We start from the raw sequence: 24981 nt of genomic DNA on the forward strand, positions 1-24981 counted from the left end.
TTCGGCGTGAAGTTTAGTACCTTTGTGTCCCTGTGCTTTTTTCTGTGTCACACTTCCTTATTTCCTCCCTTCTCACCTACATCAAATATTATGTCCCATACGAAAATTTACATGACATTTCCGCAGCTCGATCATATTTACTGGTGCTCAATATATTTTGCTCTCTCCACAAGTTTGTACCTATCATTAGACGTTCTGTTCTGGCTTCCATCTTTGAATCCAGCGCAAGTTTTGGTTGTATGTGAACAATGAACCCTTAGACTGCTTTCTAGAACATTAATTTTCCAACCCTCTATAATATGTGCAAAATGCACTTATCCTATGATTTTTAGACTCTATCTGGCGTGTGATCTCCTTTTTTATACGCATAGTGGCTGGACAGCAGTAAAAAAGTCCATAAGTAACAAGAAGAAGAAGAAGTGTATAGTGTTTTCTGATAGTGTGTAGTTGCTTTTACTTCCCTCCTCTATTGTGTTTAGTACTTGCTTTGTGTAACCACCGTAGTAAAGGTTACAAAATGATACAGTGATTATCCCAGGGAAGTCTGTATGATACCTTGGGGTTCTTATTGACAGAAATTGCACATTGGTGCACATGTGAAGGCGGTAACTCAAAAGGCAGAGAAGAAGACTTAAGCCTAACATCGGGGGATCAAGAACAGTTAAGAGACAGGTTATGTGCTGTGCAGTATATTCCATTTTACTTTATGCTCCACCTATCTGGCACAGTGCACTCAGGAGGAAGATACACCGGTGAGCTATGGAAAAAGTACAGAGGAAGATGCTGCTCAGAGTTATCTGTGCATACCGAACTGTTTCGACAGCAGCTCTACAAATTGTAGCTGCAGTATTCCCATTGACCTCCTCGTGTAGAGAGAAACTTTGGCACGAAAGGGGTGCTGCTATATCTGCTGAAGAAAAGAAAGACTTGAGGAACCAGCTCTTACTAGACTGGCAAGGCCGATGGGATGGCACAACCGATGTTGGCCAATGGACAAAAAAGCTAATACCCGACATGGGAGGCTGGCTTAAATGTAAACATCAGCAGGTAGATTACTATCTGTTGCAGATCCTGACAGAACATGGAAGATTTGGCATATATGCCATGAGGATGGGAAAGATGCAGGGAGACGGTTGTTGGTACTGTTCTGAAAGGGATTCAGTAGAACACACTTTTTTCTGCTGTGTTCGATGGGAAGAAGAACGAAGGAAAACCTGCCAACAATTTGGCCGATGACTCATGCCAGGGAATCTAATTCAGATCATGTTGAAGAGCCCGCTTGCCTGGGACACAGTAAAGGAAATGGCGACTTGCATTATGGGGACGAAGGAGAAAGAAGAGAAAGGAAGAACTTAATAATATACATCACTCCATTCTGATGTCATGCCGCCAAGCAGTTCCAGAATGGGTTGAGTGAAGAGGGCAGGGGTTTTTAGTTGGTGGAAATCCAACTCCCACACAGAGTGGTGTCTTTAAAAGATTTTTCCCTACTACTACTACTACTACTACTACTACTACTACTACTACTACTACTACTACTTAATGTTTTCATTCCTCACCTCCTCTGCCATTATTCTGTTAAATGTGCACACTGCTCATTCTAATCAGTGTCTCAGAGTAGAGATTGAAAAATTGCTGATGAGCCAGTGTGTTACGTACCAGAACCAGAAAATTTATGAACCAAGTTAAAGAAGAGAGATCTAACTTCCCATTCACTTCCACCAATATTCAGACAGGCTTTCATACTTGGTACGCAGCAGTAATCCCATCTATCGGAGATGAATGGCAGCAGAAGATGCAAAGCACATCACAGCAAACAATGGTCAATGTAATGTTATTGATCAATTATATGAGCTTTCTATATTGTAGGCCTTCACATTATTTAGTTTTATTCCGACTCTGTGATATTAGGGCATCTTATAAAATTTACTACATAACTTATGTAGTATTTATCGATAGGACCACTAATAACATAAATATTTGAGAATTATATTTTAAATTCAATCAGCATAAATAAAATTATTTATGGCCTAGATAGCAGCCACTTATTCCTGGATTTTACATACCGATTTTGATTAAATTCTCTTCAGCCATTTTCTTGAGATGTGTGTACATACAGACAGAAATTATGGAAAATTTAAATGTGCATTTCTTTCCTACTGTGGACACGACCAATACAGAAATACAATTCTGAGCAATTTACCGACAAAACTCTGATATTATATATATAGATTCACGTACTTACAATGCCAGAATGCGTATACTTTATAATTATGCTATACCTACTGCGTCAATAGTAGACCTCGGTAGAAATGAACAGCCTAGTCGCTTGTTGACACGGAAGGGAGGAGGCCGCAAACTTGTCACGCAATAAGTGTTTGCACTAGCCCATCACTACTTTCTACAAGTTCTGTTTCCAAAGTGGCCACTTTCTAATATTTTACATTTCGTTGTGAGCTAATTCAAGGTGAGTTAAGGGTTTTTCTTTATATTGAAACTCCAAGATTGGACCTGCAATTATCAGGAACGAATATTGTATCTTTCAGTATTTAGCATCACATAGATTTTGTGCAGAAACTGAAACACTTCCGTTCTTAGAAAAGAAATCAACAATTGCATGAAAATATTTAGAAAAGCATACCACTGAATGTCCGCCGGCTGAGACATTTCAGCATATCTGCCTGAGATGATGTGGATACTACAGGAGCCTAGCTGGCAAGTTCCTAAGAGTACCGCTATGATCTGCACACACTGTTTCCTCAGCCACTCAGTGTTCCCCAGAGCCTGGGACCTTATAGCAGGATTGTCAACATTCTCAAGGCATAAAATAAATAATTTATGTTAGAAAATGTACATAAGATATGTATGAAGTTAAATTTAGATATTAATTCAATCGTGAGCACTTCAAGCCTATTTGGTGGGGTGGAAGATGTTAAAACTGTGTGTATCTTAATGGTTTTAATTAACCGTAATGAAAATATTCATAACTTATAACTGGGGAGGGAGCGGGGCAATTAAGGCAATGAATTCAACTGTTACTTCTTAAATGAAATAATATGTTTTTATCACAAAAACTACTAGATTTAGCAAGTCAAGCAAACATATTAAAGAACTTTTCAAATTTACTTCATTACGGGATTTCAAGATGTTCTATTTTTCAAAGTTTATATAATTTTTACGTCGCATGTATAACATACTAACTTGAACAAATAGGAATATCAGCAGAGGTACCTCGATAACAGTTTCTGTTGTGTCCATAATAAACTCCACTTTTTTATTTTTTCTGAGCTTGAAGCAAACTTTTGAAGCTCAGTTGCCTCTCAGTCGTCCATTTGCTTGACATGGCTCTTGGTTTTAGTGAGATTTTCACAAGCATTACGCCTTTTCTGTTCAATTCTCGTGTCAATGCTGGGGCTGTACCTTAATTAAGACCACGGCCGATTCCTTCCAACTCCTAGGCCTTTCCTATCCCATCGTCGCCATAAGAACTATCTGTGTCGGTGCGACGTAAAGCCCCTAGCAATTCTCGTGTCGCACAATGTTATTAGTACTTACACAAAATCCATGTTCTCAATATTGTTCAACACATGAATTCGCACTTATTTTGCTGTGCCTCACTTCAACCACTTCTCTATTCTCAAAGACTCGCAGGACAGGACAAGAATATTGGTGGTAAAACCCTGGTAATTAGCAATAGTATCCTTTTGCAAACAAAATACAACAGGTAACAGGAACAACAACCACAAAATCTGCTTGCAAAAGGAGCAGGAGGCAGCAGAATTCCAGGAAAATATCTGTCCCCATCATTGAACAGCAGAGAAGTCTTCAACGACTAATGTTGTTTAGTTTCAAAATGAAGTAGGTATTACTTGTGACATCACGGCAAGCAATTGCTAATGTTTAGTTTGGAAATTGCTTTTTTCATTTCAACATGAAATGAATATATACTTTTTCTTGTCAAAATGTCATTTATTGCCAGGAAAAGCAATATTTTCAAAAATTGACAAAACAATAATGGCATACAGCACTTGAGAACCATGCCAAATTCATATAAATAAACAACTTTTTCATTTATTGCCTCTGATCATCGTTTATCAGCGAACTTAGGAATTACTGGAAAATTTGGACTTAAAAAAGCTAATTAAATTAAATCTATTTGAAAACAAGAGAGCTGCACTCACTGTCTTGTGGAATATTGACAATAGCTCATGACACTGGATGTCTTGGCAGGGTCCGGGAATAACTTAGAAACATCATTTGAACTGAACGCTCGTTGGAAACATAACAAACTGATTAATGCAGGCAGCAATTATTTATTTATTTTTTACAATTTGCTTAACATCACACTTATGGCGATCATAGGATAGGGAAGAAAGCGACCGTGGCCTTAATTAATTGCCTGGCATGAAAGTGGGAAACCATGGAAAATCATCTTCAGGACTGCCGACAGTAGGGTTTGAACCCAAGCTCGCTCAGTAGGAGTGCACAGGAAAGATTTGTCAAACAAAGGAAATTATAAAGAAGTTGTGAAACTTTTCTGCCCTATATTATCATCACAAGGCACTTCTGAGGCCATTCCTGTAGACGAAACCTCTGGATAAAAGAGGAAATGTTGGAGAGAGATGTGACGTTGGAGGGGAAACTCAGTTTGTGCAATGCTACAGTATTGCAACGTTGTCTTCACTACAGTATCAGGAATTGCTTCCCCCTAAACATGCTCAGGCAGTCAACACAGAAGGTGCCTAGACTCAGAAACTGTTCCACTGTTGCACAGATTTCTGAAAGCCTTCCTGTGTTGCTTTCTCTTGGAAGTATTTTCACCATTTTTGTTGTACAGCTGTGCGGATAGGTGTTCTGTTGTTAAGGGAGTATTCAGAAACAAACATCTCCATGAGTTTCATAAATTTTGGAATGATTCTAAGGGAAATGCAGACCAGTGGTCTTTAATACAGTGACTGACAACATTATGAGGAAAGTTCACCAAGGGTCAACATCAAATAATATGAAAGTAATAGCATATGTAGACGATGTGATGATATGGGAAGAAAATGAACAATGGCAAAGGGCAACTGAAGAAGGAGGCATGGAAATAAGTTTAACAAAAAGTGAGGTAATGAAAATCAGTAAAGAAAACAGAAAAATGAGAGATGTTAGGTGTAGTGGAAAAATACCTAAGAAGTAAGCTAACTGGGAAAGGAAACATCAAGTAAAAAATTTCGGAGAGGATAAGAAATTGCTCAAAATTTTATTACTGTGTATCAGACATAATTAGAAATTGGAAATCACCTACCAAAGCAAAAATCATGATATATAAATCATATTATTTGCCAATATTGACCTATGGATCAGAATGTTGGACTTGGACAAAAAAAAAATTCTGTGTAGATTACAAGCGACAGAGATGAGCTTCCCACGAGGGATATTGGGTAAAACGAGGATAAGAAATGAAACACTACCAAACATGCTACAGATGAAGGGGTTCCGCCATGTCAAAACAATGGGACAAGAAAGATTAGCAAGAAGAGCTCTGGAATGGACAGAATATAGAAGATGATGAACAAGATGGAGGATAACTTAAATTGGAGAGGACTACAATGGGAGACAGTAATGAACGACAGAGAAGATTGGAAGAGTCTCTGTGAACGACTTGCATAATCACAAATGTTTCTGGAAGAAGAAGACAGATTTGGTGATTGCAACCCTCCTAGATACATGTAAGTTCCCCAAATGAAAGAAATTTTTCTGGAGTCGGTTTTTGCATCACTGTAACAATTGACTGTGTTACACTCGTTCTCGGACCAAGCAAACACTTCACCAATATTTGCCCAAATTATTTTTCTGTGGAGTATTGCATTATATTACATTAGGCCATTAAAAGAAAATGTTACAGTGATTTTAGGTCTCATCCAGAGTTTTCCATGTCCACATATGTTGACAGTCTACCGGGTGGGGAGCACAACCCCGTCTGTGCTCTGTACACTCCCACATTCCCGTTAACCTTCTTTCTTTAATTCAGTTACGATATTTTCTTTGTTTTTAGACCTTGCATGTGGTTCAATGGTTCAAGGTCACCACAACATTAAATAAGACTGATCCACACCACAGGTTCTCATGTTTTATGACTTCATTTTCTATTCATATTTTAATTTGATGCTTCATTTTAGATTTTAACGAGTCATGCATTAGTTTTCCCATAGATTTTAATTTTCTAATAATTCAGTGTAAAATGGTTTGGTACTGATGGTATTAGCGGAAGTATTTGCTATTGGATTGGTGGATCTTTTACATTTGAACTTGTACATGTTTAGTAACATCAATACGGAGACTTTTCATATGTAAGCGATCGTGCACTGCTCAAGCAGGGAGACCATTACAAAAAAAACCAACAGAAACACTTCTTTGGGCTCATTCATATATAGAAGGAAGAATTCTTCATCTTCAAAAATATGGCAGCTTTAAGATTGTACAACCAAAAATGATGCCTGGAGGTTGGCAGGTATGCATAACGAATACTTAAAGAGCTTTATTATAACAAACATACTACTGACCGTCGGCTGTCCTGTTTTCTGTGGTTTCCCATTTTCACTTTCAGACAAACGCAGTATAAAGAACAGTGTCTTCAAACCTAGTGAGATATTGTTGACTTGGTGCAGCAGTAGTCCATTAGGCCGAAGGTGAACGTAGTGTATTTAATGTTCTAGTCAGTGTAAACCGAAGTGATGGAAAGTCGCTGAGAAGGGACTCAATGACAGAAATAAGATCGGCATTAATTGCTTTCTGTCTTTGAAATTCTCCATCAAGAGCTTGATCGTTTCGGTACAGAAGCTTGTGACGGCCGGCTTTCACTTCTCCGTACATTCTCACCTTGCGCTGACGTCGCACCAGCAGTTCTAGGTTCTGAAACAAGAGTCAACTTGTCAGTGGGACATTATTAGAGACAGTCAAAGGAGATTAACTCTTGAGTAAACCTTTATGTTGACAACAATTCTAAGATACTTAAGATTATTTAACTTTCAATGTTTTATGCAGACAACAGTTCATTGTAAGGTTTGTCCTTCTATTGGTTAGCACACACAAGAACCGAATGCAGTAAATATTAGGAACTGGAACCCGCATAGCTTCTCGCACTGAACGCCCAGGACTATTTTCGTTCAGTTCACTGTATGCAGGTGACAGATTCTTTGAAGTTGGCACCTGATCAAAGGGAGGTTGGAAATTGTTTGTATAAGAAGGATCTCCCTGCATTAATTTAACCTCCATGACAGCCCTCTCTCTTTATCTTGGCCTTTCAGCTCACTTAAGTTCTGATTTAGCACATCGCTGAAGGTACCCTCTGAAATCACTGCTAGTGTTTTAGGTTCATTTCCCCAGTGATTGGCTTAGATTTTGTCTCAAAATCGACAAGCATTGGCTTGTGTCTTTTCATGAATAACAACAGAAAATAGGCTAAATTCGCGAGTCATAGTATTTTTGCGATTTGTTGTGAGTTGAAACGTATAATTACATGTCAATTTTTAAGCAAACCATGTTTTAAACTACGGTATGTTTATTTCGTTTTTAGGTTTTTCTCAATTTTGTGAGTCATTAATTTTGACTCTGTCTAATAATTATTATCGTTGGGGATAAAATTTAGCATATTTGCTTATTTTATTCTTGTATACAAAAACATGGGGTTTTTATGATATGAATCCATTTTACGCTCTTTTAAGCAAGAATTTGTTGGTTTTATTATGCCCATTACAGGTGTTCATGCCATTTAACAGTCTTTTAAAGAAGCCAATTTTCTTCCAATCCATTATTTTCTAGCAGACCATGCTGTGGGTATAAGAGAAGCCTAGAAAGTCACCATGTCCTGCCCGTTCTGGTGTTCCTTAAGGAGACATGCCCCTTAGGTAGCTGCTATCAAACAGAGATAGTTAAAGTAGCCAGTGCACTACGAGATGACGTAGTTGTGGTTATTGCTAGGTTGTCCCTCCAACAACGGGAACTGCGTGTTGTGTGTGTCGCAGGCATGAGTACAAACACACAGTGCCCAGCCAAGCTGAACCATGTGTGATCCTTCTCAGTGTTACTTGAACTTGTTAGTTCCTTCCGTAGTCATTTTTAGTCCACTGAAGGAGCAGCACTAGCAAATGTTCCACCACATGGAGCCCTTAAACTGTGAGCCATTGTACAGTTAGCAGGTCTCAGCTACCGTCTGGCTGTCTGCTCATCAATTTCGACGTTCCGTTTTACTCTAGGCCCACTAGATGGCAGACCGAGTGTCTTGGGTGTCTGTGGCTGAGATTAATTTTGTCGGGTAAGCACGAAATGTGTCACCACATGCCGACATCATACGACATGGAGTGTCCAATGGACTTTTTACCGCCCTTCAAAAATCCGACTACCTCTGCCTGGTTTGAACCCGCTATCTTGGGATCCGGAGGCCGACACTCTACCACTGATCCAGAGAGATAGCTAGATTCCCAGGTTCATACAGATGATGCTATTTCTTTTTTCTGTCTGAGTCTTATATGGATACATCACCGTCATCACATTTTTAGTTTAGTTAGTTTCTTTTCTGGACCTGACACCGTGTGTTGATGCTCCTTGAATATTGTATTGTTGTCATCAGGTGGTGACCACTTAATGTTGTCACCTGCATTGTATGTTTTGTGTCAGCATGTTTAATATGTCGAACAAGGTCACGATAACGCATTTAACTTGTTTGATGGATTTTAGTGTTTTATTTCTGTTCTCCAGGGTTTAAATTTAATTTCTTTTATTATTTTTACTTATTTACTGTCATCGATACGTGTTTATCTGGATTTGTTTATTGTTCCCTTTTGATTTATTTAGGTTAACACTTCCCTTTGTATGAGTTAATATTTTACAGTTTCCTTATATACACTTCAGTATTCACTAAGGTCACTCCAACATGTAATAATTTGTGGTCAATTAAGCCTGTTGGCTATCTTGATAAAAATTTAATTGGTAAAAACCAAGGATGTGGAAACATGAACTACAATACATACATACCCATAAATTGTATCATTAATTGTACACATGAGTATATTGAGCTTGGCAGCACCATAATTTGTAATGGTACGTTCCAGCTTTTTCTAAAATCATCATCATCATCATCATCATCATCATCATCATCATCATCATCATTTTACAGTTCCAATTGCCCGGGTACTGCTGGTGAGCCTCTTCCGTTCTGTTGTTAATGACGTCCTCCAGTGTCCTTCCCCGATCTGCAATGTCCATCCAGTGGATTCCTGGTCTTCCCACCATCCGTTTCCCTGCCACATGTCGCTGTCCATCCTCATTACATGTCCAAACCACCTCAGTCTGGACATGCTCATCCAATCTAACAATGATGTAACAATCCCAGCTTCCTTCCTAACCACATCATTCCTCAACTTGTCCAGTTTGGTTTTTTGAATTGTGGACACAAGGAACTTCATCTTGGATGCCTGCAACCTTGATGAGTCTTTCTTAGTGAGGGTGCAGGTTTCAATACCATAGTCATGGGTTATGAACTTCATGTTGTTGGTCCGTATTGAACTGAGATTACACATAAATTATAAACAGAAAAGTTTTCCACCTATTCAATACATAGTTATATTTACATTACATAGGACTAGTTTCAACCCTACTCGGGGTCACCATCAGCCGTATTTAAACAATAGACAATATTCGATGAAATCCTAAAACATGTTTCACCGGGCGAGTTGGCCGTGCGCGTAGAGGCGCGCGGCTGTGAGCTTGCATCCGGGAGATAGTAGGTTCGAATCCCACTATCGGCAGCCCTGAAGATGGTTTTCCGTGGTTTCCCATTTTCACACCAGGCAAATGCTGGGGCTGTACCTTAATTAAGGCCACGGCCGCTTCCTTCCAACTCCTAGGTCTTTCCTATCCCATCGTCGCCATAAGACCTATCTGTGTCGGTGCGACGTAAAGCCCCTAGCAAAAAAAAAAAAAAAAAAAAAACATGTTTCAAGCAGTGAGAAAAGTATGAATATATAATTAACACTATGATGTGCGGTTGAATTAGGCAAAGAGCTGTGGTATTACAAGTGACAAAGTACACTAAACACATTACAAAGTCTGGGTATAAAAGTACAAATGAGATGCTCTACGTTGTAGATCAACTTGAGACCCAGGGTGTTTTAGTAGGTCCTGGTTGTGGACCGAGTGCTATGGTACTAAGACTGAACAATATAACGTGACACATATAATAAAATTATACAAGTATGTACAAATGTTTGAGATCCTCTCTAGAGGAATCCGTGAGGAGTTGATTATACACTGTGCAGTGATTGAAAAGATGTAGTGATTATTTGGACTTGGAACACTGTCGGGAATTGAATATGCTCCTGTGTTAATTTATTTATTTGTTTTTATGTATTCTGTGTGTAAAAATATTTGCAGTTATTTGATTATGACACTGCTTCAAGATAGTTTAGTTGTTGTGAAAAATTAGTCTTAAAAACCTTTAAAGATAAGATGAAATATTTGTGGGACATGGCAGATTGGGTGGGATGCTTCCAGGATGCATCATTTGGCATCAGTTTGGAAATTTCTTGATGCTACATGAGGTACTTTATCAGCATAATTTGCTGGGCCCTCATTGGCTATATTTGTGATTGGCGGACGCTCGTTGGTCCTTTCTCTACGTCACCTTTTCCGGTAGTGGAGCTAAGTTCTTCGAAGCCGTCTTGTTGCCTTCTCCAGGTGACGGGTCTTCTTGGCTCCTCCAACAGGTAAGCACTTTAGCTTTTTCATCTTTCTGGTAGTTAACTTCAAATGTACTGTTCCATTTAATTTCTTTTGCCGGAGCTTACCCGCCAAATTTTTCTTAATATGAGTTAGCCTTTCCAGCAAGTCACATCATATTTGTTTTCGTAAATTGTGCTAAATGTAAAATGTTCAACTCCTTTTGATAGTAATTGTAAATCGTAATTTTCCCCTTTGGGGCTGCCTCGTAAATCTGCGTCATCTTAAAGTATTCATATTTAGGACGGGCACCTTTCCTCAGAAGTGTTTTTGAGGGGGCTGCCTCCTAAATAAGCTCTGCGGTAAGATAATAATTTTAAATGTTGTGTTTTCCTTTCTTCCGCGTATATTCTTTCTGACGGTATAATGTAAATTAAATATTGCACCACGAAACTTGAACATTCTGTGAGATTTTCCTTCCTGAAGTTATGTAAAGTAGCGTCACTGTATTTGTGCATTTTGGGTAAATTTTCGTTATTGTTGTAATCATGTTGCGATTTATTGTGGAATTTTGTTTGATCACATTTGCGTGTTATTAAGTAAACTGTATATTGAATTGGAATCATCATTCATTTCGCTTCTTCAGCATTGCCAATACCTTTCACCGCCTGGATATGGTCCCACCACTTTCCACTATCCTTTCCTTAGCCGTCATGTTGCTGTTTGTTGGTGTGCTTGTTTTTAATATCTTTGATTCGTTCTAACATTTTAAATCTGCATTAATTATATTATATTAATTATAATTGTTAATTATATTAATTGATTATATTAATTAATTATATTCCTTATATTATATTACCATGTATCATTGCGTTCATTTTGTGTTTGTGTGTAATGAGGAGGTTACACACTGTATCAGCTTAAGCAGAAAATTTGATAATTGGTGTGTTAAGTAACCAAGCTATGTTGATGTGGCTGCATGGTTTATTGTTGGAACTGTGCAGACTGAATGTGAAGTTTTACAATTCTTCTGGAGTTGCGCGTGGTGGAACCTCAGTTCATAGCGGAACAAATGGGACCTTGTAATATTGCACCACAGCTCTTCGCCTGATTCAACCGCACATCCTAGTGTTAATTGTTCTCACTGCTTGAAACATGTTTTGGGATTTTGTCGAATATTAAACATGGCTGATGATGACCTCGAGTAGGGTTCAAACTAGTCCCATAACTATGTATTGAATAGGTGGAAAACTTTTCTTTTTGTAATTTATATTCAATACCATAGGTTAGGATTGGTGTGAAGTACTGATTGAACATCACGACCTTTCATTTTGTTGGTACTTTGGGATCCCAGAGGAGTGTTTGCACTTGCTGCACTCTATTTGCCACCTCCTTTGTGGCTAGTGTATCTCGAGATATTACACTGCCGAGGTATGTAAAGCTTTCCACACTTTCTAGTGGATGGTTTCCTAGCATGATGTTTGCTGGTTCTCCCTCTCTGTTTATTGCCATCACTACTGTTTTGAGTTCACTTATCTTGAGATTGAACTCCTGGAACTTAACCTTGCATTCATTGAGTCTTGACTGTACTTGTTCCTCGGTTCCTCCCCAGATCATAACATCATCAGCAAAGGCCACTGCATTTAGTTCACCAGAGGTTTTCTTGATGTTCTTCATTATGACATCCATGGTGGTGATAAACAATAATGGGGATAGTGCACTGCCTTGCTGGACTCCGCTTTCGGTCGTGAACCAGGATGAATGTCCGTCACCCAATCGTGCACAGCTGGTACAGTTCTCATACAGCATCTGAATTTTCCTCACCAGTCCCTCTGGCAAATTCCTTTTTCTCAGGCATTCCCATATCTTCCCTCTTGCAATGCTGTCATATGCCTTCTGAATGTCAAGGAAAACCATAAACAGATCTTTGCCTTTTTCCCAATATTTTTCCACTTACATATGGACACTGAAGATTAGGTCTGTTGTGGACCTGTTAGGCCTGAACCATACTGTTCCTCTTCAAACTGTGGCTCTAAGATGACTCACAATCTGCTCTCTAAGATTTTCTCAAGAATCTTAAGCCCATGAGAAAGGAATGTTATTCCCCGGTAGTTGGAGCATTTTCGGCGATTTCCTTTCTTAAACAGGGGGATAATGGCACCCTTGCTCCAATCAGTAGGTATCTTGCCATCTTTCCAAACTGCATTGACCACTCTGTGTAGCCACTCTAAACCCTGGACTCCTGCTGCTTTAATCATGTACGTGCTGACTTCATAGATTCCTGGAGATTTCCCTTGTGGGTGCTTCTGTTTTTGCCCATGTAATGGGAGGTATCTCTGTGCAGGTTTCAACAGCTGCTTCTTTTGTTTTCTGATCTGCTTCTGTCGTGTTCAGTAGGTGATCAAAATGATTCCTCAGAACCTCTCTGATGTCCTCTTCTTTCCTGGCCACGTTTCCATTAGGATCCTCAATTGCTTTGATGGTTTCAACTGAATTCCTTTTGTTTCTGATCACTCTGAATAATAGTTTCATATTTCCTCTGCTGTATTCCTTCAGTTTTTGAGTAAATTTCTCCCAGCACTTTATCTTCTTCTCTTCCACTACTCTTTTAACTCTCAATTTCTTGTCCCGGTAAACTTGCTCAAGGTCTCTGATCTTCCCCTCGTCTATTACCTGTTCTGGCTTGGATTTCTCTCTTTCTCGTTCTTTTTGTGCCATGTTTCTTTCCTTTATTGAGAATCTTACTCTCTCAAACTCTCTTTTTCCCTTACTCTCGCACTTGTCTTCCCGCAAACCTCTATTGCTTCTTTTATCGAGGTGTTTTAAAATCTTGTCCACTCTACCTCACCACTGTCCACTTCTCCCGTTGTTGTTATCTTCGGTACATTAATGTCTTTCAGATCTGCTACTAATAACTGGTGGTCAAGACATGTAAATTCCTGCAGTTGAAAACTTTATTTAATTTATTTTATTACTTTCTATTTGTCCAACCGCCATTTAATTAAAAACTATATATCTGGTCCTTAAACTACAAGAAGGTGTTGTGTTCTATCCCTTGTTTGTCTAAGATCCACTTTTGGAGCTTCCCTCCGTAGTTGGTGTTGTGCTTGCAGTGTACAACCATAACCTGTGTTCGATTGTTAATGCGCCACAAATATGTGTAAAGATTTTGTTTTTACAAGAGACTCCTAGAGTGGAAAACCAGGGGCCTGTTCCACGAACAAACTTTGCAATTTTGCACTTTTCACTTTTCAATTCTTGGAAAGTACAAAGTCTTTCTGTCCCATTATGATTTACGTTTTACTTTTCAATTTCTTTGCAAAGTTCAAGGTCTTTGAGTATGAGTGATCCAATCAAGTTTATTCCATGGACAAACTATATAATACTCCATGATTTTAATGCTTTATTTCTCGCGGTGAATTTGACGATATAATTGTGGTACCGGCAGTTTTAATGTTTTGATTATGGGAAAGAAAGAAAATTACAAAAAGCTAGCGGCGTTAGAAGTTGTCAAGGAAAACCGGGACGTCCTTTTTGGCAACTTTAAAAATAACCTGTCACATGATGACAAGCTTGAAATTGTGATGTGGTAGTGATTGAAGAATATATGTAATGATTTCATCTTACCTACACATCTCAAGCCTAAAGCCAAGTGAAGGAGGAGAAAGAAAAGGAAGCTGTCAAGTTCCTCGTGTCCTGTCGCTAATAGTGAACCAGATACGAGGCAGGAACTTCTCCATGTGGAAATTTACCAAAGGGAATTGGGGATATTGCCTTCAGAATTTACAAGTGGCATTGCAGCTTTTTGTATATACTAGAGACGAATGCATAGCCAACAAAAGTCTTTAGTGATTCATCTGAACTTAAATTTCACAGCACCATGTTTATTGTATGTAGATCACTAGAAATCTAGCTTAGTAAATAAAAATGAATGTTATTAATGTAGGAACAGATATTACTGTTCAGTTCAGTTAGCAAAATATCTCAACAACGAATTGACTTCAGTAACAGTTCTGCAAATAGTTGATTTTGATATCCCATGCATTGCTGCTACACTGTGCAGCTGGGTACCATTTCCTAACAAATGTAAGCATATGAGAATCTGTTCATTTCTGGAAAGGGACTGACTTATTTTTATTGCAGCTTTCAATAAAGGACCAATCATATCAAGAATATAGTCACCCTGTATTGGGGTAACACACAAACACTCGTGAAATTCCATCAAAGTGAGGTTATGAAAATTAATCCTGTCTTTGTACGTTCTCTCATTGGATTATTGGATTCTTCATCACTGTCCTCATTTGATGATAACAAAAGCTCTCATCGTAAAGTGTTTATATCCCTAAATCAAATTCTAGGCTGAGAAACTAGTGTACATACTTGTTATTTAACAGCTGTCTGGTTCCGTGGCAAAATGGTTAGCGTGCTGGCCTTTGGTCTCAGGGGTCCCGTCAGGGTCAAGAATTTTAATCGTTATTGGTTAATTTCACTGGCACAGGGGCTGTGTATATGTGTCGTCATCATCATTTCCTCCTCATCACGATCTGCAGGTCGCCTACGGCAATCAAATCAAAAGACCTACATCTGGGGAGCCAAACTTGTCCTTGGACACTCCTGGCACTAAAAGCTGTATGCCATTTCATTTCAATTAACAGGTGAAAAGGGAATCATCTCTTTGCAAGATTTCTGAAAAATTTTCACTTCATTTTTTTGCACTTTGCATTTCTGTACCAATGGAGGAACATAACAGGCGTAACTTTTCACTTTGCAAGCTAAATCCGAAAAGTGATGGTGGAACAAAATCTGAACTAAAAAGTGCAAAGTACAAAGTAAAAAACAAAATTCATGTGGCTATTTCTAGCAGAGTGCAGCACTTGTAAGGCAGACCCTCCGATGAGGGTGGGCGGCATCTACCATGTGTAGGTAACTGCGTGTTATTGTGGTGGAGGAGAGTGCTGTGTGTGGTGTGTGGTGTGTGAGGAGTTGCAGGGACGTTGAAGACAGCACAAACACCCATCTCCCGGGCCAGTGGAATTAACCAATGAAAGTTAAAATCCCCGACCTGGCTGGGAATCTAACCCACGACCCTCCGAACCGAAGACCAGTACGCTGACCGTTCAGCCAACGAGTTGGACAAGTGCAAAGTGAAAAGGTGCAAAGTTCGTTGGTGGAACAGGCCCCTGATGATCAATATGGAAACGTGGACTAGCCATCCTGCCATCTGCTGTCACTGGTACTTATGGTACAGAAATACTTATTACAGTAAAACCTTGTTAATTTGAAGTCGTTGGGATGCAAAAATCAGACTTCGATTATATGATTTCAAAGTAACAACTGCCAACTCGTAATTCAGAAAATATTCTAAGACCCGTTACGGCATGCCGTTAACCTCGATTCACAGTTTCAAATGCTACAGAAAACACTATTTCCAAAATGTATCCAACAAGAAGATGCACTTAGATTGTCAAAAACATATCAGATGTAAGGCTTTTCAGGCGTTTTGCTCTATTAACCAGTGTTTCGTATTAGGTCTGATACTAGGACGTGTCAGACCCTACCCACTGACACTGGGGTGTTTGCAGGTAAACTACTAAACATTTTTATTCCTCCGCTGAAGGGTGAGGCAGGCCTCTCTCAGGCCGGGAGATTTGTTACGGTGAAGGAGATGTGCGGAGAAGGTGAGGAGGTGGGCGACCGTGGCCTATACTACGAACTGTCCCGGCATTCGCCTTAGTGCAGGAGAATGGAGAACCACGGAAAACCATTCTCAGAACAGCCGACGGGTGGAACCAGGCGTGAAGCCCCAGGCCTGTCTCCCGAATGCAGAGGCATAGAGCCACGGTAGAGCCATGGCCAACTTTCCTTTGCTCGGTAGGCCGGTCAGAGTACAGAGCATATGGGACAACAACCCACTCTGCATCTACCGATGCAGATGAACTTATCAGAAGCCCTTATAAGAGGCACAGTCTGATAACTGCATACGGGAGATAAATCTCCACAATGGAATCATTGCCCGCCTAGCAATTCCGAATGGAAAATTAGATATTTTTCACCAATAGAGCATGTCAAAAACATATCAGATGTAAGGCTTTTCAGGCATTTTGCTCTATTAACCAGCGTTTCGTCTTGGGTCTGACACTAGACTCATCAGAGTAGGATGTGTCAGACCCTACCCACTGACGCTGGGGTGTATGCAGGTGAACTAACTAACTAAGAATGCTTTCATTCCCCACCCTGAAGGGGTGGGGCAGGCCACCTGAAGGGTAATGCCCTCCCTCTGGCCGTGAGCTTGGGTGGGGTTGGGAAGATTTGTGAAAAGTAGGAGATGGGAAAAGGCGATGTGAAGAATGGGGGATGGAAAAGGATAAGGGGGATGTGGTGTTATGCTGAGTTTTTATTGTAACAACAATACAGAGACATATTACAAAGAGGTTACATGATTATTAAGACAGATATACGATCGTAGCGAAGGTTTATACCAGGGTGTTAAGGGTAAGGTGAGAGGTGAGGGTGGGGAACACAGAATAGATGTGAATTAAGAATGTGATGAGTAGGCGAAGGAAAAGCACGGAGGTGTAGATGGGGTGAGTGGAAAGGAGGGGCTGGCCGGGAATGGTGACGTGGTGTGTTAAGTCGGGGCATGGTTTGGGGAGATGATCGAGATGGTTCGACCCGGTGAAAGCAGCCGTAGAGATGCGTCCCTTGGGCGATGAGTCGTTGGGCGGCGTCTTGAGTCAGGAAATGTAGGCGTGCTAAAAATGTAGGCCCATGTTCGTTGTAAATCCTAAATGCTCGTCGCACTGGTAGTCCCGCCAAGCGAAGTTCATGGGCTATTGCTCTTACAGGTATAGTGGGATCCACACCGCACACACGCAGCTATACATGATAGAACGGTCAGACGCTGATGGAGACGGTGGTGTATGTGGTGCAGGGGCATGTTGGTCGGTGGTAGAGTCATCTGCGGGTGGCTGAAGAAAATCGTCTGCGGGTGGCGGAGTTAAGGCGGATTGTTGGCTGGGTTTGTAGGGGGTGGGAATACGAGATGACATAATGGGGGGAGGATGGGACTTAGCAGTGGTGGTGATGGGAGGATGAAAGGAGGTGTGAGCAAAAGTGGTGAGGATAGTAGGGGTTGTGGTGGTGACAAGGGTTGTGTGCAACAAAGACGATGGTAGTAGTTGTGACGTGCCTTGAGGTGACGATGTTGTGATGGGCAGCTCAAAGGCGTCTGCGAAGTAGCGAGGACAAGGCGTTGCTGCATAATAGTAGCCGGCGAAGGTCACACCGTGGTAAAGAAGTTTCTGGATGGCAGCTGCTGTGGAGAGTTGAAGCAGGACCCGCCGTGTTGGAATAAGATTGTCCCGGACCCGAGATGCATTCTCAGCATGCGAAGGTGGTTGAGTACATCTTGATCAGTAAGGGTGATATCGACGCCGTGTAGGATGCAGATGGGCATTGTGAGGGAGCCCGACTTCCCACTGGGTGTCAGGCCGATATGCTTGGTTGGAGCTCGGCGAGGTGTTATAATAAAGGTGCTGAGTCACCCAGCCGAGCAAAAAAAGAGGTGTTGCGTGGAGTTATTGAGCAGTTTGCCTTGAAGAGATCTGTGTTCCCCTCTCTATGTCCATGTGTCGTGCAAGAGGTGTTGTCTGTCTTGCAGATGAACTATTACTAACAATGCTTTCATCCCCCACCCTGAAGTGGTGGGGCGGGCCACCCAGAGGGTAATGCCCTCTCTCTGGCCAAGAGATGCAGGCCAGTTGGGGAGATGTGATGGAAGAAGGAGGTGGGTAAAGGATGTGAAGAAGTAGGAGATGGGATATGAATTGTTTCTATGCCTAAGGATTGAACAAACTTCATAAGTACATGCGAGACAAGAAATGATTTATGGAAGGGTGTAAGGGAAAAGATGGAGTGCAAGTGGGAGAGATGAAGTTCAGAAGGAAGTGCCTGGGTAAAGGTGCAATGAAAGGAGATGGAGGGTAGCTGTCATATGATTGAGGGAAGCGATGAGAAGACGAAGGAGTTCAAACGTTGGGAGGGGTGGAGGAAGGGGTGGACACACTGGTGGAGATGGGTAAACAGGAGGAGGGGCTGACCGGGGGCGACTAGACGTATGATCGTAGGGTTGGCGACCGGGTGAGTCTGGGGAATGAGAGGGTTCTACTCGATAATGTTGGCCGTGGACACTGGCACCGGTGGTGATGAGCTGGTGGACGGCATCAGATGTAGGCAGTTGGAGCCACACCATAAATGTAGGGCCATGGACGTTCCGAATCCGAATAGCCCGCCACACGAAGTTCTTGTAGAACGTCCCTGTCGGAGATTTGAGGTGGGATTCCATGTAGTACACAGCTATACACAACTGGAGGGGACTGTGAAGATGTCTGGGCGGCGGCTGCTGCGGTGTTGGCTGGCGAAGCGGCGATAGTTGAGTCCGGCGTGCTAGCAGGTAGTTGCTGAAGGGCAGTGGGTGAAGAAATTGGGAGAGATGACGACATAACAGGTGATGGGTGACAAGTGGTAACTGTTGTGACAGGAAGAGAAGAAATTATACTAGCGGACGTCGTGGTGTTGGTAATGGCGGTGGTTGTTGGGAAGGAGGGTGTTGATGGCTGAAGCGTCGTCCGGGATGGGGGCTTGTGAACAACTGGAACAAGGGTTGGTTTTTCAGAGAGCTGGGCTTGAATGTATGGAGGGGTTGGCACCACTGCATAGTTCTTACAATGGATCATCGCGCCGGAAGCGAAGAAGAGGCGGAGGGAGTCTTCTTCGCTGAGATGCACTAGAATCTGCGTGGAGGGTGTACAGGTGTAGCCATCCTTCATTCTGTAGACGTTATATACCGGGAAGTCAGCGGCGAGGTCATCGATGATATCTTGCTTGAAGATGGCTGGATCCACTCCGGGGGATGATACAATAGGCCGTGGTCGTGGGGAGGTGAACAGCCAGCGAGGCGTCACCTATATGCTGATTAGGGTCGGCTGGGTGGCAGGTAGAGATGAAGGCCGTCCGGCTGAGCAAAAATTGGAAGTTGTGACGGCGGAGAGTATGTCCACTTGGCGAGGATGTGTGTCTGTCCCTGCGTAGCCTCTCGCAGGTGAACTTATAAGAAGCCCTTATAAGAGGCACAGTCTGATAACTGCATACGGGAGATAAATCTCCACAATGGAATCATTTCCCGCCTAGCAATTCCGAATGGAAAATTCTAAATTCCCATGGAGGGAATTAGATATTTTTCACCAATAGAGCATGCAAAAACATATCAGATGTAAGGCTTTTCAAGCATTTAGATTATTCAAATAATACAGTTGGATAAAACACTGGTAAACTTACCTGACGTAATGAAAGACAAAAAAACACGATTGAAAGACAACGACAAATGATGCTGGCTCTGCTGTGGAAAGACTTTATCGCTTGGATTATTGTACTGTTTGCATTTTTAGATGCCTTGTACTTGCACAGAAAGTGCCCAACACCCTTAAAACAACATGGCTTATCCAACTTTCATATGACGAGGGAAGAGGTCTCTCACTTCCATGAGCTTTGCAACACAGTACAGTGACCCCCACCCTTGTACGATTTCCCAGCTGACACTTCTCTCCTTTAAAACCATACGTCCGTTTGGGCTCGGCATAAAAATTAATATAAAAACAATGCAGTTTCATCGACACTGACAATATTATTTGGGCGTACGAATTGACTATATTAGCCACGCTTCTTCGCCAGTGATCTGAGTGGTGTATTTAAATGGCTGGCCCAGCTGTTAGTGGCACAGCAAACAACAAAGAATTATTTTTATAATAAGTTCTAAACTAAACAAGATATGGGAAAAAAAAAAAAGAAAAAAAATTGCACATACCTTAAAGAAGTCCTCTAGTATCTCTGGAGGGTGTGGTAGAGAACATAGCATGTTTCAATAATAATTTTATTTTTGAAGCACACTTTGCACCTTCTTGAGGGGAACTGTACTTTATTTGATGGTGGAAAGTGCAACTTCTCTTCTCATCTAACCTAAATGGTGGATCCTTGGCTGGTGTCCTTTTGCAGGACGTGGACTTGGAGCTGAGAGATGTCTGAGGGAGGTGACTGTACTCGTATGTCAGGTTCACTTTTTCCCTGGAGCAAGTTCCTAACTACTGTCTGCATGAAATTCAGGAATGTTATTGTTTTTTGAGGATTTGAGTTCTCAAAATGCCTAAGTGCATTAACAAGTGAGCAGTAAATAAATAGTAAATAAACAGGAAATAAAAGAAACCTTTTTTTTGGCCTATTTACTGTTTTTGTCATGAAAGGATAGAGTGCCAATCTGGTTTCAGATTTGTTTCTTTCTGCCGAGTGGCTGGCGTCATTTTGCCCCATTTGAGAATTGCCTGGTACACCCCTCTTTGTCTTAAAAATCACAAATATTTATTCAAATAATCCACCTATTCAATACATGCAATGTCCATATAGTTAGGACTTAATCCTTTTTTTAACCATCTAATTGGGACATGTTTCGCCCTTCTGCTGGGCATCAACTTCGCACCTCACTGTCAATAATCAGGATCCTGCTTATTTTCTAAAATACTGCTAGTTTCTACATTGTACAGGCTTAAAATGTCTATTTTACAAGTTCTTGTGTAGATAGTTTGACAAATAGCACTAGATTATAAAATACCTAAGAATAACTGATTATGAGATCATTTAATTAATAATTAAAATATGTTGACAATCTTGTTATGTTCTTCTTGGTCTGATTCTCTAAAACTTTGTTCTAGCTTGAATTTTATTATATGAAAATTACTGGAAACAGTTGCACTTCCATTAACTTATTTTAAAGAGAAAATCTGGTTAAAAACTTTGTGACCTATTTTATGATTATAAATAAAAACTTCTCATATTTATTCTTCCGTCCTGTTGTCAGAGAGGATTGTTTGTACTTATTTGATTTGAAGTTAGAATTGCTGCCTCTTGTTGTGTTGTTGGTCTAAAGGAGAGACTCTTACATAATATGTAGGATTGTAGATAACATGTCGAAAATGTCTGCAATGAAAATAAAGTGATTAAGTTATTTCCGAATGGTGTTATTATTGCGGAGGCCTCATTAAATGTTTTTAACTTGTATGGTTGACTAATTCTGATGAGTGCGCTGGAACGACTGACAGCTCATACTTCTCGTATTGTAACTGTGTGAAAGTTGCGACAGGGGGTGTGTCGGGGAAGGAGGGGTGCGTGCTGTGTGCAGAGGGGAGTTTGTAGAGGCGGCTTGGGAGGGAGTTTTATTTGTTGGTTTAGTGGGAGTATTTGAAGACATTGGTTTAAAAATCTTATTAAAGCTTTTTTCTTTTAAAGTTAAAATTTGTAATAATTTGGAAATTTGTTTGTAAAGGGGATTTTTAACTCCTATTACATCATTAAGGTTCTGGTTTTTGTTAAAATATTAGTCTAGTTAGATGTAGATATTCTCAAATTCATTTATTAATTTACCTTCATTTACTTTTTTAATGATTTTTAAGTTTGGCTCTGTTGTTGCAAATTGGTGTGCTGTTTCCTTCATATGAGAACTCATCACGGAAAATTTATTGTGTTTAATCGCATTGAAGTGTTCTAAGTATCTGGTATAAAAACTGCGGCCTGTTTGTCCGATATATGAAACGCTGCATTGTGAACATGTAAGCCTATATATTCCAGAGGCTGAATAATGGTTGTTAGTTAAGTTGACCGAATTATGGTTGAGAAATATATTTTGATTGGTGTTTTGAGTCTTAAAGGCAATTTTGACATCTTGTTTTTTTTTTTACAGGGTTTGAAACTTAATAGATGGCTGGATTATTATATGCGAAAGTAGCAAATTTGGACTTGTTAGGTTTATCCGGGATGAGATTTGTCGAAAGTTTGAGTTTGACTTTATTGATTATTCAGTTGATCATATATATTTTGTAACGGTTGAAGTTAGCTAAATTCTTTATATAATTCAGTTCTATATTTAGGTTTTTTGGTGTGAGAGGGATTTTAAATGCTCTGTACACAAGGCTGTAGAAACCTGCCTGTTTCTGAGATTTGGATGTAGAGAGCTGTTTTTGATTGTTATTGGTGCAAAGGTTGGTTTTCTACATATTTGGAATTCAAAATTATTATTGATTCATGTTGCAGTAATATCTAGAAAGTTTATAGAGCCATTAGTTCATTCTTTTTTTGTGAATTCTATGTTATGATCAAGATTATTTAGGTAGTCAAGAATTTTATCACTAATGTTGAGTTCTTTATCAGTTATTACGAATGTGTCATCTACATAATTATCGGAGCCATAGGCTGATCCCTTTTATTTTTGTCACTATTTTATGTGTCTAAACTGTCCGTGTATATATCTGCTAGAATTCCTTACACAGGATAACCCACTGTTAGGCCTTTTTGATGGTAAATTTTACCACTGAAGTAATTCAATAAGGATAAACAATGAGATTGATTACTTGTAATACCAAAGCCAACCAGGCTAATCAAAAAACAAATATCTCAACCCAAATTATTACAAATTTTAAATTTAAAAGAAAAAAAGCTTTAATAACATTTTAAAACCAATGTCTTCAAATACTCCCACTAAACCAATAAATACAACTCCCTCCCAAGCCGCCTCTACAAACTTCCCTCTGCACACAGGACGCACCCCTCCTTCCCCGACACATCCCCTGTCGCAACTTTCACACCGTCGTTCCAGCGCAGTCAGCACAATTAGTCAACCATACAAGTTAAAAACATTTAATGAGGCCTCCTCAATAATAAGAATAACACCATTCGGAAATAACTTACACGTTCATTTTCATTACGGACATTTCATTCAGTGCTGTGCTCATATTCGCTGCTGTCACTAAAGTGGAGAAATGACAGGATACTTTCAAAACGATTTCATGATACGGATTTTGGGAGAATAGGAGTGGGGAAAATTGAATCTTCTGTCCAATACGTTGTGAGAGATGGTTATCTCAGTGTAGCACTTGGTGCAATTACTCTAAGTGGCAGCACAAATTCTCTGACCATACCTAAAAGGTACAGATCAGAGTTGTGGAAACGTGCGAAACCAAACAAATATCAGATGTGACAAATAAACAAGTACTCACCGTTTAATGAACCGGTGACACCAGAGGGAGACCTGGTCATCTTAAAATGTTTACACAACCACTTACTTGGAAACAAAGAGAGATTTAATGATAAGAAACTTACACATTATTTGAAAAATCATCGCTGGAAATAAACCTAACATAGTATGTAAAAATTGTTTTAAGAAAAACCTACGGTCGACCGATTCGTTAGAAATAAATAGAATAAATAAATAAATTAATTAATAAGTTAATTAAGGCCATACGCCATATTGAAACACTTCTTCCACCTTTTAGATATACGGTAGTATAAAACTAATACACCTCACTCCAAATTTGATATTGCCATTATATACTTGGTTTGAATTTTAGGAATCAAGTTCACTTAATTGCCTTTTCTTTTTTTTTTTAACGAAAATGTTATTTGAGGTACATCCCAAGCAGTTCCTACAAGGAAAGGAGTAATGTCACAATCGAGTGTCAAGCAAAAAGTTTTCTCCAAAATAATAATCATAAAAAAAATCAGGTCAGTGATACGGGGTAGGAAAACATGCCAACCGGGAGAGGAAAGTGCCAAATATAATTAAAAGGAACAGGTTGAACCACCCACAAAACTAATTTTATAACAGAAACATCAATTCATTTCCATCAACATCCATCGACAATCAGCATCACCCCCAACAACATCAGCGTTCCCATAGCAACGAAAACAGGCTAGCACAGTTAAGGAAGGGCCAATCAACAATAGGCAAATACATATTAAGAGACAAAAGAAAAACAGGACACAGAAAAACCACCAAAATACAACCCAAATTAAAAATAATATTTAGTTAAGAAGTTGGAAAAGACGTTAGAATGAAAATAGAAAACGAACGTAGCAACTCGCTTGGTTAGTAACCTTGCCGAAACATTGCGTTAACCACTACCTATGGGGCCTAGAAGGACCACCACCAAACGTTAAATATTAAACTAACAATTACAGTATGCGCAAGTCCTCAGTGAACAGAACTACTTGACACACAATTACTTCTTTTTCCTTCTGGAACCGGAAAAAGAAAAATGTTCAAAAACCACAAGGTTAAATTACAGAATTTAGATGACGCAAAGTTCTCCACTTTTCGAAATATTCAGTTCACCACATGGAATCAGTAAAAGGAGCGTAGTAAAAACACTTACATTGCATCAGCTTGCTGTAGGTGGGAAG

The 24981-nt window shown here is 40.0% G+C and overlaps 1 protein-coding gene across 1 annotated transcript in view; it reads right to left on the bottom strand.

Moving 5' to 3' along the window:
- Positions 1–6246: 6246 nt before the first annotated feature.
- Positions 6247–24981, bottom strand: part of l(2)41Ab (lethal (2) 41Ab) — a 443174-nt gene continuing 424439 nt past the window's right edge. The window contains exon 13 of the mRNA XM_068228208.1: positions 6247–6897. Within this exon, the coding sequence (XP_068084309.1) occupies positions 6664–6897 (234 nt within the window). The 3' untranslated portion in view covers positions 6247–6663. The remainder of the gene's footprint in view (positions 6898–24981) is intronic.

This window comes from Anabrus simplex, chromosome 6, assembly GCF_040414725.1.
Source record: "Anabrus simplex isolate iqAnaSimp1 chromosome 6, ASM4041472v1, whole genome shotgun sequence".
NCBI classification, from domain to species: domain Eukaryota; kingdom Metazoa; phylum Arthropoda; class Insecta; order Orthoptera; family Tettigoniidae; genus Anabrus; species Anabrus simplex.